Below are 16,516 nucleotides of genomic sequence, written 5' to 3'. Positions count from 1 at the left end.
CCTCTGTCGCAGCGATGCCCTGTTGGATCGGGGTCGGCTTTCCGTCGGTCAGCGACGAACTGTCGTTGCCGACCTGCTGCTTTGATTGCTATAACTTCTTTGCTGTGCGCATCTTATGTTCGATCAGGAAGCAGGTCCTCGCGCCCTGTTGGTTGCCACGCAACGTGTATACGCCCTTCGAGGTTGGAAATTTGACGCATTGATGGTATGTCGATGGGACTGCCCTCATCTTGTGAAGCCAACGGGTTCCGAGGATGACATTATAGATAGTCGGCTTGTCGATGACGGCGAATCAGGAATATCTCGCCATTCCCCTGATGAAGATTGGCAGGTCGATGGTGCCGATGGACATGATATGATCTCCGTCGAAACCGGTTAAGGAGTGGCATTCTGGCTTGATATCGCCTTCACCGATCTCCATTTGCGCCAAGACGTTCCTGAAGATCACATTGACCAAACTTCCGGTGTCAACCAGGATTCTCGTAACCTCGCTTTCACCAATCAGAAGTTCGACTACCAGGGGGACGTTATGTGGGAGAACTAAACCCTCTAGATCGCTATCGTTGAAGGCTATCGACGTGTTTTTGGAACCGATCTTCGATGGCCAGGATTTTTTCATTTCGGCTTTCTTCGTGTAGTCTCTCATTGATCTGACGGAGTCGTTGCACCCTGCTAGCCCACCCATGATCATGTTTATCCGTCTTATTACTGGGGGACGGTGGTCGGGCTGATGATCTGGACGCAGCCGTTTTTCATGATCAGGGTCATTGAGAACTTCTATCTCGTCCTCACTTTGATCGGTGAGTGTCTTTGAGTCTTTCACTAACTTCCGGGCAATATTCTCAGCTCGTTTGGTATCGCTCTTTCCGGGTCGGGTTGTCTTGCTTCTGTCGGACTCGACTACTATTGCCCCCTTTTTGTATCGTTCCATTAGGATCGTTTGGAGGTAACAACACTCCTCAGTCGAATGTGTGGTACTTTGATGGAAATCGCAGTACTGAGTTGCACTCTTTTCTCCTCCTTCCTTCATGATGTATTTATTTTCACCGATCGCGAAAGTTCGACGAGTTCGGTCTGGGTTTCGGGAGAAATGCTGGCATGGCTCGACGTTTTCGATCTTTGGAGCTACGACTGTTGGTGGCTTGGTTGCGACGCTTATTTCTGCGGCATGCTTCTTAGCGTTGACCACCTTTTCTTCTTCGACCTCTATGTGCTTTGCGGCTCGTAGTAGTGTGTCGGCAATGGTTTCCACATGAGTCAAAGACAGCTCCTCTTTGAACCGAGATTCGTACCACAGCGCATTTTTGAGTGCAACGATGGCTGCAACATCCGGAATCGAGACGTTAACGACGATTTCCTTAAAGCGTCCGATGAAGGACCGAAGCGATTCGTTTAGTCCTTGAGTTAGTTCATACAGATCGGCATGGGAGTTCTTGTTTTCCATTAGAACGGAGAACTGCTTTAAAAATTTGGTTATCAGGTCCTTGATACTATCAATCGATCTGGATGGGAGTCGTGAAAACCAACTCAAAGCTGCACCGGTCAAGTGTTCGGCGAAGACTTGGCATGCTCCAACATCGTACTCTGCCGGGCTGAACTGCAAGGGACCGAGAGCTACCCCGAAAGTGAGCAGAAAGTCTCGTGGGTCAGCCGTCCCGTCATAGTAACCCAGCCTTGGCTTGACCGCTCGCTTCACTGGTGTGGTTGCGAGCCTTCTCGAGAATGGGGTTCGCTGAGTTGCTTCGAGCATGAGATCTACTTCCGGCGCTCTACTCGTTGCCTTATGTAATATCGCTTCCATTTCTTGCATCTTTTCCCGAATTTGCTTCAGCTCGGCATCCTTAGCATTGTCGCTCTGCTCATCGACGCGCGAGTTGGGATCGCGGTCGAGCCCACCAGTTCTCGCATTTTCCCTTGGCATTATCCCTGCTGAGAAGAGATTCGTCGAACCTTGTCGGATGGTCTGGAGATGGTTGATTTCTTCCTGGGATCCGACCTGTGCTACGGTTAATGCATCCAGTCGTGTATTGGTTCGCCGTTCCTGCTGGTTGAGGCGTGCTAAGATCCCGCGGAATAGCTCATCTATGCTGGAGCCGGACTGGCTGTTGAGCAGGGTGAGTTGCGCTGGGTTTGAAGTCGGCTCTGTGGTCGTCGGGCTCGCTAGGTTGCTTGCGATGACGAACGTTTCCGGACTCTCCACTGTGGCAACCTTTCTTGGAGCATCCGGGGTTGGGAGGACTACTTGTTCCACTTGATCCGCTGTCGGGGTTGTGGTTCCCCCTGACGAGCCGGCTTCCTTGCTTCCTTCTTTGGTGATTATGGTCATCTCGCATAGTTGGTGTAGGTCCGTTCTTCAGACTTTCAAAGAGAATTTTGACTTGGCTCCCCCTACCTGGCGCGCCAAATTGTTGATGTCCAAATCGGTCCAATTAGAGTATTTTAGTTCTATGTTTTGAGGGTCGAAGTTCTCTTTATTATATGAGAAAAAGTCGGACTACAATCGATAAAGACGAGCTATAAAATAAAATGACCAAAAGAGAAACAATTGGCGAACTGCGAGCTCGTCGAGTCTATACTTCGAGAACCAATTCTCTCGTATCAATTCCCTCTCTGTTTTTTCGTCCTTTTGCCATACACCGTACAATCACTATTTATAGGTTACTGTGTCAGTTTGTCATCCGAAAAGACCAAAATAGCCCTCTCGGCCTATTAATTCTTTTGGGCCTTTTCTGGGCTGGGCCTATTGTTGGGGTGAAATCCACCCCCTAACAAGCTTGTTATCCTCAACAGCAAAAACAGTCAATTGTTTTAGATTGCCAATTGAAGATGGGATTTCACCAACAAAATTATTTCAACCAAGATCGAGAATAGAGAGATGAGAAAGGTTCCCAAGTGAAAACGGAATCTTCCCCGAAAAGGTTGTGTTTTCAATGGTCAGCTCTACTAAAGAGTTATTTTCATGAAACATGGGAAGATTCCCTCTCAAATTTATATTGTCGCTTAATCTAATGGACTGTAAGCTCGGTATCAGAAGAACACTACTTGGAAATTCTCCAGACAGGTTGCAGTTTCTAAGATGTAGTAACCTTAGAGATCGCATGTTTGAAATCTCATGGGGGATTTCTGAAGAAATTTTTACATCGCTCAAATCCAGTTCTCTAAGATTCCTCAAATTTTGAGCAAGTAGATGAAGAAAGGATCCATCAATAGATAAAATTGAAGAATCATAAGGAGAAGAAAGATCGAGAGACACCAACTTGGTTAGCTGAAGAAGGTTGATTGGAATTTGGCCTGATAGTGAAGACTGGGAGAGATCTAAGTCTTTTTAGCTGGGATTGGCGAACCGGTTCAAATCACGGAGATGACGCAGTCAAAATAGACTGCTCTTGGATTTAAGCGGGCCATGGAGGTTTCTGAAACGAAGGTCTAGCCCTATTACTTTGCCCGACTTAGCAGCATAGGTGATACCATCCCAAGAACAGCAATCACTTTTATTTACCCATGATTCTGTCTTTGGATATGAATCAAGCCAATCAGGATTTTGGATCGAAAACTCACTCTTGAACTCAAGAAGAGTGTCCCTTTGGTCGTAATGACACAAGTGTTGTGTAGAAGAAACAAACGTGTTTAGAAAACTTGAAAGAAGAAAAAGGAAACATATGGAACGAAAAAGTAAGCTCATATTCTGATTAGACAAGAAAGCTTTCATATTTGTGGAAATGAAAAAGTAATATGAAGTAGTTGTGATGGTAAATTAGTGTTGCAGGTCACTTACATATATATAAAAAAAACAAACACATGAAGCTCCATTGACTTGATGATTTGAAGTCTTTTTGAAGAAAAAACTTCCCTGCTAAAAAATCTTATATGAGTCCTTCCAAATCCAATAGACTTGACTTGAAAGACCATAAACTCGTTCTTCTTGGCCCCTAAAAAATCATGTTTTAAGAAATTAGAAATTTGGAGTTTAGTGAGGACAATAGAAAAATCAAAGTGCCGTATAAAAATATACTCTTCAACTTCATATGAGAGTTGGGACTCCGTATGGCATTTTTTCTGTGAAATGCTTTCATAGTTGTCCTCTATCCAATTCCAAACCTGAAACATACGTTCAGTGTTAACTTTCCTAAATTAGCATTTCCTTAATTTCGAGCCACAAAACTAATATTACTTTCAATATATTTAGTAAATAGAGACAAAGAACAAAACTTGTAAACTTGGCTATTTGGTTGAAGAGTTTTGTTCTCAAAACTGTGCTACTTGCATTAGTAAAAAAAGCGATGCCCATGATCTAATATCACCAAACCCATCCGTCACGTTTTATCTCTCATCACTGCCTCTTCATCTCTCAAATTTCTATTTAATCATGTAGTTTCTTACATGATTCTGATGGCAATTGCTATTAAAGTTGACAATCCAATTTTTTGATACAAAATCTTCTCTTTTTGTATAAAGTTGAACTATTGTCTAAATCAACTGGTTCAGAATTGATGATTTGTTTCGGTTTAATCATGTAACCTAAATGTGTCAAACAGATTAATTTCAAAGCTTCATTATAAACACTATTATAAACACTGATGTGTGCAGGTTGCTGCCGATTACATTTGGCATCTAGGGGCCACTAAGTATAATTATATACTATCTTACTAGAAACTAGAAAGTTTCCCGCCTAGGCGATGCGTGGGTTTTTCTAATAATTCTTTTAGTAATTATAATATGATTTATGGTTTTGTAAAATTAAGTTAATGTACTGTATATATATAAATTCAAATAATGTACATATGTAATATAATTATTGTTAATTATATATTTTTTTATTTATAATTATTGTTAATTATATTTATATTATAAATAATTTACAATGCTAGTTTAGATTATTAGTTTCTAAAATATTCTAGACGAAACTTTTTATCTCGTTAAAATTATATATGTTATAAAAGAAATATTATTTAACTAATTGTTGATAGAGCACTAATTCTAATTCTAACAATGAAATGATTGTGAGGTGAGTACTACTAGTTGAATATAGTTTCTCATGGTATAGATTAAAAAAGAATGTTTTCCTAATTGATTTGTGACTTTATCTTTGACAACCTCATTTCTAGGATTTTTAGTGATAAATTTTGATGCCAGTGTAGCAATGTTTAAAAAGTATTAGGGTAATAAAAAGAAAAAAAAGTGAGTTCAATTAAAAGCTTAAAGAGGTATATTGTAGCAATGTTTGTTGAGAATTCTAAATGAATTATCTAAAATAAAGTTAAAATTTTCAGAGTGGATTCTCTTAAAAAATAAGTAATAAAAGTACTTATAATTTAATGTCAAATATAAAAAGAAATTAAAATATGCAAAGATGCTTATTTATATAATCTAGTCAATGTAATCAAAACACTGTTTACTCCACATTTTTACCTATTTAATTTAAGAGAATTTGTTAGAATTACCCCTTCTGAGATATAATTTTTCAAAAATACAATTTTTAAAAAATATTTTCGTTTTTGCCCTCTTTTATACAATTACAATATGTTGAATTAATTTTTAAATTTTTTTTTAGGTTTGGATTCTTTATTTTACATTCAGAGTATAGTTTTAAAAGAGTAGAGTTAAGTATTTGGAATTTAAGGCTTAGAATTTAGTCATGTGATACATAGGAAATATATATTTTTGAAAATAGATAATATGAAAGTATATTTTTGAAAAATGATTACTTTTAAAATTTAATGATATAATATATGAAAGTTAATTAATTTCAAAGCTTCATTATAAACACTATTATAAACACTGATGTGTGCAGTTTGCTACCGATTACATTTGGCATCTAGGAGCCACTAAGTATAATTATATACTATCTTACTTGTAAGTTGCCCGCCGAGGCGATGCGTTGGTTTTTCTAATAATTCTTTTAGTAATTATATTATGATTTATGGTTTTGTAAAATTAAGTTAGTGTAGTGTATATATATAAATTCAAATAATATACATATGTAATATAATTATTGTTAATTATATTTATATTTCAAATAATTTACAATGCTAGTTTAGATTATTAGTTTCTAAAATATTCTAGAGGCAACTTTTTATCTCGTTAAAATTGTAAGGAATGAAATATATCTAGAGGCAACTTTTTATCTCGTTAAAACATATTTAGATTATATTGTGAATATTTGATTGTATGTAATCCCACTAATTTAGGGAATCCCCTTAATCTCTGTAATCTCCTCTACTATAAGTAGAGCTGTACATCATTGTTAATAGGCAAGGGAATCATATTCACTTACATGGTATTAGAGCTAAAGATGGGATCCAATTTCCCTCAATTTTCTTCTTAGTTTATTTCTCTTCTTTTCCCTCGAACGGCTGCTGCTAACAATCCCATCGAAAGGTGTTTTGGTGTGACCAACATCAAACATCACATTCCACTGATCCTCGATCTCGAATACCACAATATGATGCCTGGAGAGAGTTGTTTCAAACTCACTGCATGATGTTTGATGTCTCCGGCCACAGTGATGGCACTCTCCTTCCCACTAGTGATGCTGATACGGTCTGGTACAAGCGTGACGGTCTCGTCAAACTCTGGATCTATGGCACCCACGCTCTACCTCTGTTTCGCTCCTCCTTCAAAACCGGTGGCTCTGCTCGCGACATTTGGCTTCGCGTGGAGAATCAATTCCGAAACAATAAGGAGGCTCGTGCAATCCAGCTTGACAATGAGTTACGCACAATGGAGATCAAAGATCTCTCCATTCGTGACTATTTCCAGAAGATCAAGTCTGTTGCTGATCTCCTTGCCAACGTCGATGCTGCTGTCAATGACCGAAACTTGGTGATGTATCTCCTCAATGGATTGAATGAAAAATTTGATAACATTCTCAATGTTATCAAACACAAAGAACCTTTTCCTTCTTTCGACGTTGCCAAGTCGATGCTCGAACTCGAGGAGAATCACCTCAAGAAGGTGACTCGTTCATCTGCTGCTCACCATGACCACTCCTCCTCCTCCACGGCTCTCACTGTGACTGCCCCTTCCCAACAATCTGTTTCAAATCGCTCGCGGTTCAACAACAACAACAGAGGAAAACGGTTTAACATCAGTGGCAGAGGTGGTCGTGGTAACAACACCGGCTCCAATCGTCCGTCTTGGGGTTCTCAATGGGTTTTGCAACCCTACTGGTCATCTCTTCACCATACTGGCCCCAGTATCCACCCTGGACTCAGCCTCATGGTCGTTTCCCTCATTCTGCGTCCTCATCACACCCACATCCACCTCAGGCCAACTTTGTGGAGTTTCAGCAGCTGATGCAGTCCTATGTAACCGAGTCTCTCAATGATCCCTCTGCATCTGACTGGTTCATGGACACTGGCACCACCGCCCATCTCACACCAACCGCAGGTATCGTCAACTCTACTCTTAATAGTAGCACCACTAATTCTGTCATTGTTGGTAATGGTTCTTTGATTCCTGTCACTTCCTCTGGCAACACCACCTTTTCCACCCAAACCAAACCTCTCCACCTCAAAAATGTTCTTGTTGCACCCAACATTGTCAAAAATCTCATTTTTGTTCGCCAGTTTACGAAAGATAACTGGTGTACTGTTGATTTTGACCCATTTGGTTTTAGTGTGAAGGATCTTCCAAGTCGGATACCTCTGCTCCGCTGTGAAATCTCCGGTGCCCTCTATTCGTTACCTGCTTCTTTCAATAAGACATCGACCTCCTCTCCAACAGCTCTTCTGGCTTCAACCCCCGAGCTATGGCATAAGAGACTCGGCCATGTCCAAAATTCTTCTCTTGCTTCTATTTTTGATTCCCATCCTTCTCTTTGTACTAAAGGACCAGCTCCTCTTTCTTGTGAACCCTGCATTTTGGGCAAATCAATAAAACAACCATTTTTTACTTCCCATACTCAAGTTCACAAACCTTTTGAAATCATTCACTCTGACTTGTGGACATCACCATTACCAAGGATGAGTGGCATTCGGTATTATGTTTTGTATCTTGATCACTACTCTCACTATTTATGGGTATATCCTCTTAGACGCAAAAGTGAAGTATTCTCCAAATTCCTCCACTTCACTGCCTATATTGCCAATCAGTTTCACACCACCATTCAAAACTTTCAGTGTGATAATGGTGGTGAGTACAATAATGATCAATTTCAAAGCTATTTTGCCACTCATTGCATCAATGTTCGTTTTTCGTGTCCTCATACCTCTCAACAAAATGGGAAGTCTGAAAGAATGATTCAAACCATCAATAATGCCATTCGCACTCTCTTGTTCCAAGCTCGCTTAGCACCTTGCTACTGGGTTGAAGCCTTACATGTTGCTGTTCATGTTCTCAACATCACCCCATCAAAAGCTATACACAATCAAATCCCTTTTACTCGCCTCTTCCAAAAGCAACCTACATATGATCACTTAAGAGTTTTCGGCTGTTTGTGCTTCCCAAATCTAAATCATTTGAACCTCACCAAGCTCTCACCTCGCTCAACACCTTGTCTCTTTCTGGGTTATCCTACTCAACATTGCGGGTATAGATGCTTGGACCTTAAAACCAAAAAGATAATCATCTCGAGTCATGTTGTGTTTGATGAGACAAAATACCCTGCTGCTGAGCCTATCACTCCTCCTATCTCATACATATTCCTTGATGATAGTGTTGATATCTCTCCTCAGCTTCAGTCGATTCTTCAAACACCTTTTCCCTCGCCACCACAACCTACTCTTACAACCCATGTCCCTTCGTTCACTCGTCCTGTTCCTCTACCACGCCACCACATGACCACTCGGTCCAAGGCTGGTATCTCCAAACCAAAACTGGTCCTTTCTCTCCTTACTCACACCAAATCACCACTTCCTAAAAGTCACTTACACGACTTATCTGATCCCAACTGGAACCCAGCAATGACAGATGAAGTCGGTGCTATGACTAAGACTAAGACTTGGGATTTTGTACCAAGACCACCTAACGTTAACATTGTGCGTTCCATGTGGCTCTTTAAACATAAATACAATGCAGATGGAGTCCTTAATCGACACAAGGCACGTTTGGTCGCAAATGGGAAGTCTCAAGAGGACGGACTTGACTACAATGAGACGTTTAGCCCCGTGGTGAAGCCTGCAACCATACGCACTATCCTCAATTTTGGTGTTGCACTTGACTGGCCCATACAACAACTTGATGTGAAAAATGCCTTCCTCCAAGGTGACCTCCAAGAAACAGTTTACATGCACCAGCCACCTGGTTTTGTTGACAAGACCCGACTGTCGTATGTTTGCAAACTTAACAAAGCCATCTATGGCCTGAAACAGGCGCCTTGTGCCTGAAACTCTCACTTCTCAAGCTACCTCAAGCTCATGGGCTTTGTGCAAAGTCGTGCTGACTCCTCTCTTTTCATATTCAAACGTGGCTGTGATTGTGCTTACTTACTGCTTTATGTTGATGATATCCTCTTAACAGCTTCGTCCACAGTCCTAATTCAGAAGATCATCGCCAAGTTGCAAACAGAGTTCTCTATGACAGACATGGGCAAGCTACATCATTTTCTTGGCGTCAAAGCTGATTTCAATGCCACGGGTCTGTTCCTCAGTCAATCCACCTATGCTCAGGACATCATCATTCGAGCTGGTATAGAAGGATGCAAGCCACTTGCTACACTGGTTGATCTATAGTCCAAACTCTCAATCGATGCAGTTGACCCCATTGACAATCCTACTTTCTATCGCAGCCTCGTTGGTGCTCTGCAATACTTGACATTCACGCGACCAAATATATCCTACGCGGTCCATCAAGTTTGCCTCTACATGCACCAGCCTCGGGTCCCTCATCTTCACGCACTCAAACGCATTCTCCGGTACTTGCAGGGCACTCTTCACTATGGTCATCAAATGACGCGCAGACGCATTGACACTCTAACTGCCTACTCTGATGCCGACTGGGCAGGTTGTCCTGACACACGCAGATCCACCTCTGGTTACTGCATCTTCCTTGGTCTGAACCTTGTCTTTTGGTCTGCAAAACGACAACCAACGCCATCCCGCTCAAGCACTGAAGCTGAATACAAAGGTGTTGCCAACACTGTCGCCGAACTCACCTGGATACATAACTTGCTACTTGAGATACATCGACCACTATCCTCTGCCTCCATCGTCTACTGTGACAACGTCAGCTCTGTTTACCTCTCCACGAATCCAGTGCAGCATCAACGCACAAAACACATCGAAATTGACATTCACTTCGTCCGCGATGAGGTTGCTATTGGTGAAGTCAAGGTCTTTCATGTTCCCACGTCACTCCAAAATGCTGATATATTCACAAAAGGCCTTCCAACAACACTTCATCAAGAATTTCGTTCCAGTCTCACCGTTCGACAATCCGACGCTGCGACTGTCGAGGGTGTTAGGAATGAGATATACTCAATACCATATTTAGATTATATTGTGAATATTCGATTGTATGTAATCCCACTAATTTAGGGAATCCCCTTAATCTCTGTAATCTTCTCTACTATAAGTAGAGCTGTACATCATTGTTAATAGGCAAGGGAATTATATTCAATTACAAAAATTATATATGTTATAAAAGAAATACTATTTAACTAATTGTGGATAGAGCACTAATTCTAATTCTAACATGAAATGATTGTGAGGTGAGTACTACTTGTTGAATATAGTTTCTCATGGTATAGATAAAAAAGAATGTTTTCCTAATTTATTTGTGACTTTTATCTTTGACAACCTCATTTCTAGGATTTTAGTGATAATTTTTTGATGTCAGTGTAGCAATGTTTAAAAAGTATTAGGGTAATAAAAAGAAAAAAAAGTGAGTTCAATTAAAAGCTTAAAGGGGTATATTGTAGCAATGTTTGTTGAGAATTCTAAATGAATTATCTAAAATAAAGTTAAAATTTTCAGAGTGGATTCTCTTAAAAATAAGTAATAAAATTAATTCAGTGTCAAATATAAAAAGAAATTAAAATATGTAAAGATGCTTATTTATATAATCTAGTCAATGTAATCAAAACACTCTTTACTCCACATTTTTACCTATTCAATTTAAGAGAATTTCTTAGAAATACCCCTTTTGAGATACAATTTTTCAAAAATACAATTTTTAAATAACATTTTCGTTTTTGTCCTCTTTTACACAATTACAATATGTTGACTTAATTTTTAGAATTTTTTTTAGGTTTGGATTCTTTACTTTACATTCAGGGTATAATTTTAAGAAAGTAGAATTTAGTATTTGGAATTTAAGGCTTTGAATTAAGTCATTTTATACATAGAAAAGTGGTATTTTTGAAAATTGATAATATGAAAGGATATTTTTGAAAAGTGACATAGAAAAATGATTACTTTTGAAAATACCCCTTAATTTAACGATACAATATATGAAAGTTAAATATTTCCCTTCTTTTTTTATTTTTAAATGGTTATTGTATACAAAAGGTTATGTATATGTATCCAAAATGAATGTAAAGCAAAAAAAAACATTTATTCAATATATCTCTAATTTCTTTCTTTGGAAAGATGTTGTGAAATGAAACAACCGGTCCATTTTTTTGTTTTTAATAAAATATTAAACTAGTGATCTCATACTCACTAACATCCTACCCGGCTATCCCAATCAATATAAACATCATAAATAAATAACAACATTAAAGCAGTAATACTCCAATTAATCTAATAATTAATAAACCAATAACCAAACATCAGCATTGTCAAGAACAGTAAACCAACATCCTAACAATATCTTAATGATCAATCTCTAGCAACCTAATAGAAACCAGACTTTATATAAACGAGCCACTAGAACATCTATTTCTTCATCGCCTACATTCCACGATCACACTTTGATTTTACCTGCACCCCAAACAACAATTGAGATAAATGAGTATTATCACAATACTATGTGAGGCAATCCTCCCATCTACTAGGCTATAAACACAATCGAAAAGACAAACACAAACAATACAGGAAAACAAGCAAACCTGAACACATGCGTCGAACGATAGTCCTCGTCGTCACGGTCGACACTGCGCCCTTGCGTTGACTAACGCACTCCTTGCATCGACCGGCGCACTCCTTGCGTCGATCGATACAACCTCACACCTCCACCAAATCTCTAGATGCGTTGACCGATACACTTCTTGCATCAAACATTGCAACCTAGCGTCTCCACCAAATCCCTAGCTACGTCGATCAATGCGCTCATTGTGTCGATCAATGCAGTCTCGTGAAGCATTGCCGATCACGATCTCTCCCGAATCCTCTCGGCTCCAATATCGCCATTACGTCCATGATGCCAAATCCGCCCTCCACATGCCATGAACACCACGACAAATACTCACATACAAGCACACAAGCAATCAAACAAACAAGATCACATAAAACACACATCTAATAGCTTAGATAAGCCATGGTCATGCACTCACCTTTTAAACATGAATATTTTGAACCAAAAAGACGAGAATCACATCACAACAAGCTTTCCACCATGTCCTTAGCCACATATCTCCACTCCAGGAACATATCTACCCAGAAACGGCTTAGAACTCCTGAGGAATGCACATAGAAACTTTTAGAGAGAAAACTCTTCTTCTTAAGTGTTTAGAACGACAAAACGGCTAACCCCAGCTCTAAGGGGTCGACTTCATTCATATATATGAATCCTAGAGTTATCCCGTTAAACAGTGCTAAACTCGAAAATTAGAGTTAACTCGCATGTGAACCAACCACTAGCATCGATCGATGTCCTTTCTTGGCGTCGATCGATGCACGAACCGGAAATCCAGGTTGCGGGGTGTTACATGAAATCTGTTTTTTCTTAAACCGTTTATTTCTTTCATTTTTTGAAATTTGCATTTTTTGAAATACATAGCTTCCCTTGTTTAAGACTAAAAACAGTAAAAAAAATAGTGAAAATATACCAGTTTGACACAAATTTGGCAATTAATTGCTAGATTAACACTTCATACTATCCAATAACTAAAATGACACAAATTTTATGTAAAAATACTAAAATCCCAGAAATTTTTATAAAAAAAAAAAAAATTTTAAAAAAATGGAAAACAAAAAAAATCTCAAAAATTATAGTATTTAATATTTTGATTTAAAAATACAAATTAATGAAAAATATAATATGATTAAAAATATATGATTTTTATTTTAATATAATTAAAAATAAAGTATGATTTAAAATATAATGTATTAAAATAATATTCAAAAATTGTCTATAAAAATATTATGTATAAAGATATGATTTCAAAATATGAAGTTTAAGATTATACAATAGTTTAAATAAGTTTTATAAAAAATATAATGTATGAAATTATAACTAAAAAATAATGTATATAGAAAATATTAAAATAAGATTTATGAAAGTATAATATAATATATAAAAATATGATTTTAAAATATGATACTAAACTTTTTAATATGATACAGGAAAATTAAAATATATAAAATATGTTTTAAATATATGAGTTTAAAAATATGATTCATAATATGATTTATAAAAAATATAATTAGTAAAAATATGACTGAAAAAAATATAACTTAAAACAAATCTGTTGTCACTATATTTACATTTTACATCTAATAAATCTGTTATCAAACACCAGATTTTTGGAAGCAAACAAAAACACTATCATAACGTATGGTGTACACATAGGTCATTTTAGTAATTTTTTAAAAACGTTATAAATCTATTATCAAACGATCTATTTTTGGTTAAATTAAAAATCTGTTGTAACTTAAAAAAAATCTGTCGTCACTAGAGGTCAACCTAGTAATTATTTCTCTGTAAAAAAAATCTGTCATATTACGACAGATTTTTAATTAAGAAAATAAATCTGAAATAATTGTGGAAAGTAAATGTGCCAGATATTATATTAAATCTGTCATATATTATGAAAGTTTGTAGTGTCTATATAAATAAGTATGTCGTAAAAAATAAATCTGTCATCAATTATAAATATGTTATAACTGTAGCTAAAAAATATGTCGTCCAAAATAAGTCTGTCATACAAAAATAAATTGGTTGTGCAAAAACAAATCTGTCATACACAAATAAATCTGTCACAACTAGTTTGACAGATTTTTGAAAATATTTTGATTTTCTTAAAAAATTTCTGGGAGGGTAATTTGACTTTATTTTTTTCCTAAAAAAACAAAAAATGGTATTTTAGGCAAAAAAATAACTCATCTAACCCTCACATTTTATGAGTTACTTTAGTAATTAACCTCTTAATTTGAGTCAATCTAGTTTTTCTCCCAAAAAAATAAGTAATAAAGAATAGCATTGAAGAGGTAATAACACATGTAGAAGTAATAAAAAGATAAGGTTAAGAGGATGAAGTTGCCTAAAAATTGGTGGTTCAGCTGTAAAACTAATTTGTAAGGGGTTTTTTTTTTAAGTTGATCATTCTTTCAATTTTTTTGTGAAGTGATTACTGTAGAAAGGTTGATGAGAGATGAACACCTTTAATCAGTTTAATGTTTAGTAAATAGTATATTGACTCTCATGAAATATACAATAGGAATTACATATGTTTATATAGAGAATAGAATGATAACCTAATTAACCTACTTTCTATAAGTATAAACCATGTATTTATTAACAAATATACTCAAGAATATTATACATATTCTAGATCTTTCTATATGCCCCCTCAATCTCAAGGAGTTGATGACGAGATGGTGGAATCAGCGGTTTGAGATTGATCAATGATGTGGATCAGAAACTGTAAGTTTTAAGATAGAAAAAGGTAACTAGTAGGATATGGAGAGATTGTGAGGTAGTGTAGAGACGTACAGAGATTAGAACAGAGTAAAACAGGTAGAACAGAGTAAAAGAAGTGTGTGAGTTATTGAGTGTAATGGAGAAAGAGATAGTCTCTTTTCTTACTTCATTTAGTTCATGGATACAAGCTAAATATAGACAGTATACAAAGTGAATATCCTATACAAAATTCTATGCACAATTACTCATGGAAAAGTGACATCTCCTTAACATAAACATGTGATATTTAGTTGACTTTGGTTCCCACTTGTATCAACTCGGAAACGGCTCCAAGAAGAAGGATCTAGATAGTGTGTGACCGTTGGTGAGGCTTCTCTTCATGGGCTTAACTTGTTGGATCTCTGAGCTGTACGAACGGCCTGTCTTAGCTCCCTGTATGGATGTACGGATGATGGTGTGAGTTCTCATACTCCCCCTCAAGCTTGATCGATTGGAATCTTTGATTATGCTTGGAGTCACGAACACCCACCTCGTTAAGACCTTTGTATAGAAAACCACATGGGAATCACAAGGGAAAAAGAGTGTAGGTGTCATGACTAGAGATTTCATGGCCGAGTGAGAACATCAGCTAACTGTTCCGAGCTTTCGGTGTAGCAAGGGAGATTGACGCCAACTTGAATTTGTTCTCGAACCTTATGACAATCGACTTCAATGTGCTTTGTTCTTTCATGGAACACCGAGTTAGAGGCAATATGAATGGCAGCTTGATTATCAAAATGCATTGTTATTGGCTTTGATGACTCAACACCAAGTTTTTGAGAAGAGCTTTAAGCCACATCAGTTCGGTAGTGAGTTTTCTCATGGCCCAATACTCGGATGCAGCACTTGATAGGGATACCACCTTCTGTTTCTTGCTTTTCCATGTGACCAGATTTCCTCCTAGAAATGTACAATAACCAGTGGTGGAGCGACGGTCTTCATGATCTTCGGCGTAGTCAGCATCACAATATCTGACAAGTTCAGTGCTCTCATTGCGTCCCATCCAAATTCCTTGTCCCGGTGATCCCTTGATGTATTTAAGAATCCGGTTCACCATGTTCCAATGGCGCATTGTTGGTTTGTTCATCTGTTGGCTCACCTGATTTACTGCAAAACAAATGTCAGGCCGTGTAATATTGAGGTATATAAGTTTACCTACTAAACAAAGATATCGTGTGATATCTTCAAATGGAACATCATCAAGCTCCCCCTTTTGACTTGTTTTGTAGTCCTCTTCTAGTGGTCTTGCCTTTGATCCAAGTTTTCCTGCTTCACTTAAAAAATCAAGTGCATATTTTCTTTGTGATAAGAACAATCCTTCCTTAGACCTATATACCTCTACCCCAATAAAGTGTTTTAACTCTCCAAGATATTTGATGTCAAAAACTGATTTGAGGAAGAATTTAGTATCTTGGATCTCTACCTTGTCATTCCTGGATATGATGATATCATCAACATACACGAGAATAACTACAATACCTTTGTTACTTTGCAGTGTGAAGAGGGTGTGGTCGGCTTCTGATCGCTGAAATCCTCTTTCAATCAAGGTGGTACTTAGTTTGTGATACCACGCCCTCGGTGACTGTTTTAAGCCTTAGATAGCCTTGTTGAGTTTGAATACTTTTCCTGGGCCAATGGTGTCTTCTAAACCCAGTGGAGGTCTCATGAAGACTTCATTTTCTAGCTCCCCTTGTAAGAATGCATTCTTGACATCCATTTGCCAAGTTCCCAATCG

The 16,516-nt window shown here is 37.7% G+C and overlaps 1 protein-coding gene and 1 pseudogene across 1 annotated transcript; one reads left to right on the top strand and one right to left on the bottom strand.

The window, feature by feature from the left end:
- Positions 1 to 6: 6 nt before the first annotated feature.
- Positions 7 to 3,840, bottom strand: LOC147929027 (uncharacterized). Its single transcript, XM_087483387.1, has one exon. It carries the CDS (start codon positions 2,324 to 2,326, stop codon positions 293 to 295), a length of 2,034 nt encoding a protein of 677 aa, XP_087339513.1. The 5' UTR covers positions 2,327 to 3,840; the 3' UTR covers positions 7 to 292.
- Positions 3,404 to 7,296, top strand: LOC147929026 (uncharacterized; annotated as a pseudogene).
- Positions 7,297 to 16,516: the final 9,220 nt, after the last annotated feature.

Source organism: Camelina sativa, chromosome 14 (assembly GCF_030686135.1).
Source record: "Camelina sativa cultivar CO46 ecotype springtype chromosome 14, ASM3068613v1".
Taxonomy (NCBI): domain Eukaryota; kingdom Viridiplantae; phylum Streptophyta; class Magnoliopsida; order Brassicales; family Brassicaceae; genus Camelina; species Camelina sativa.
The sequence above is the reverse complement of the archived record's forward strand: the minus strand, read 5'-3'. Positions and strand labels throughout refer to the sequence as shown.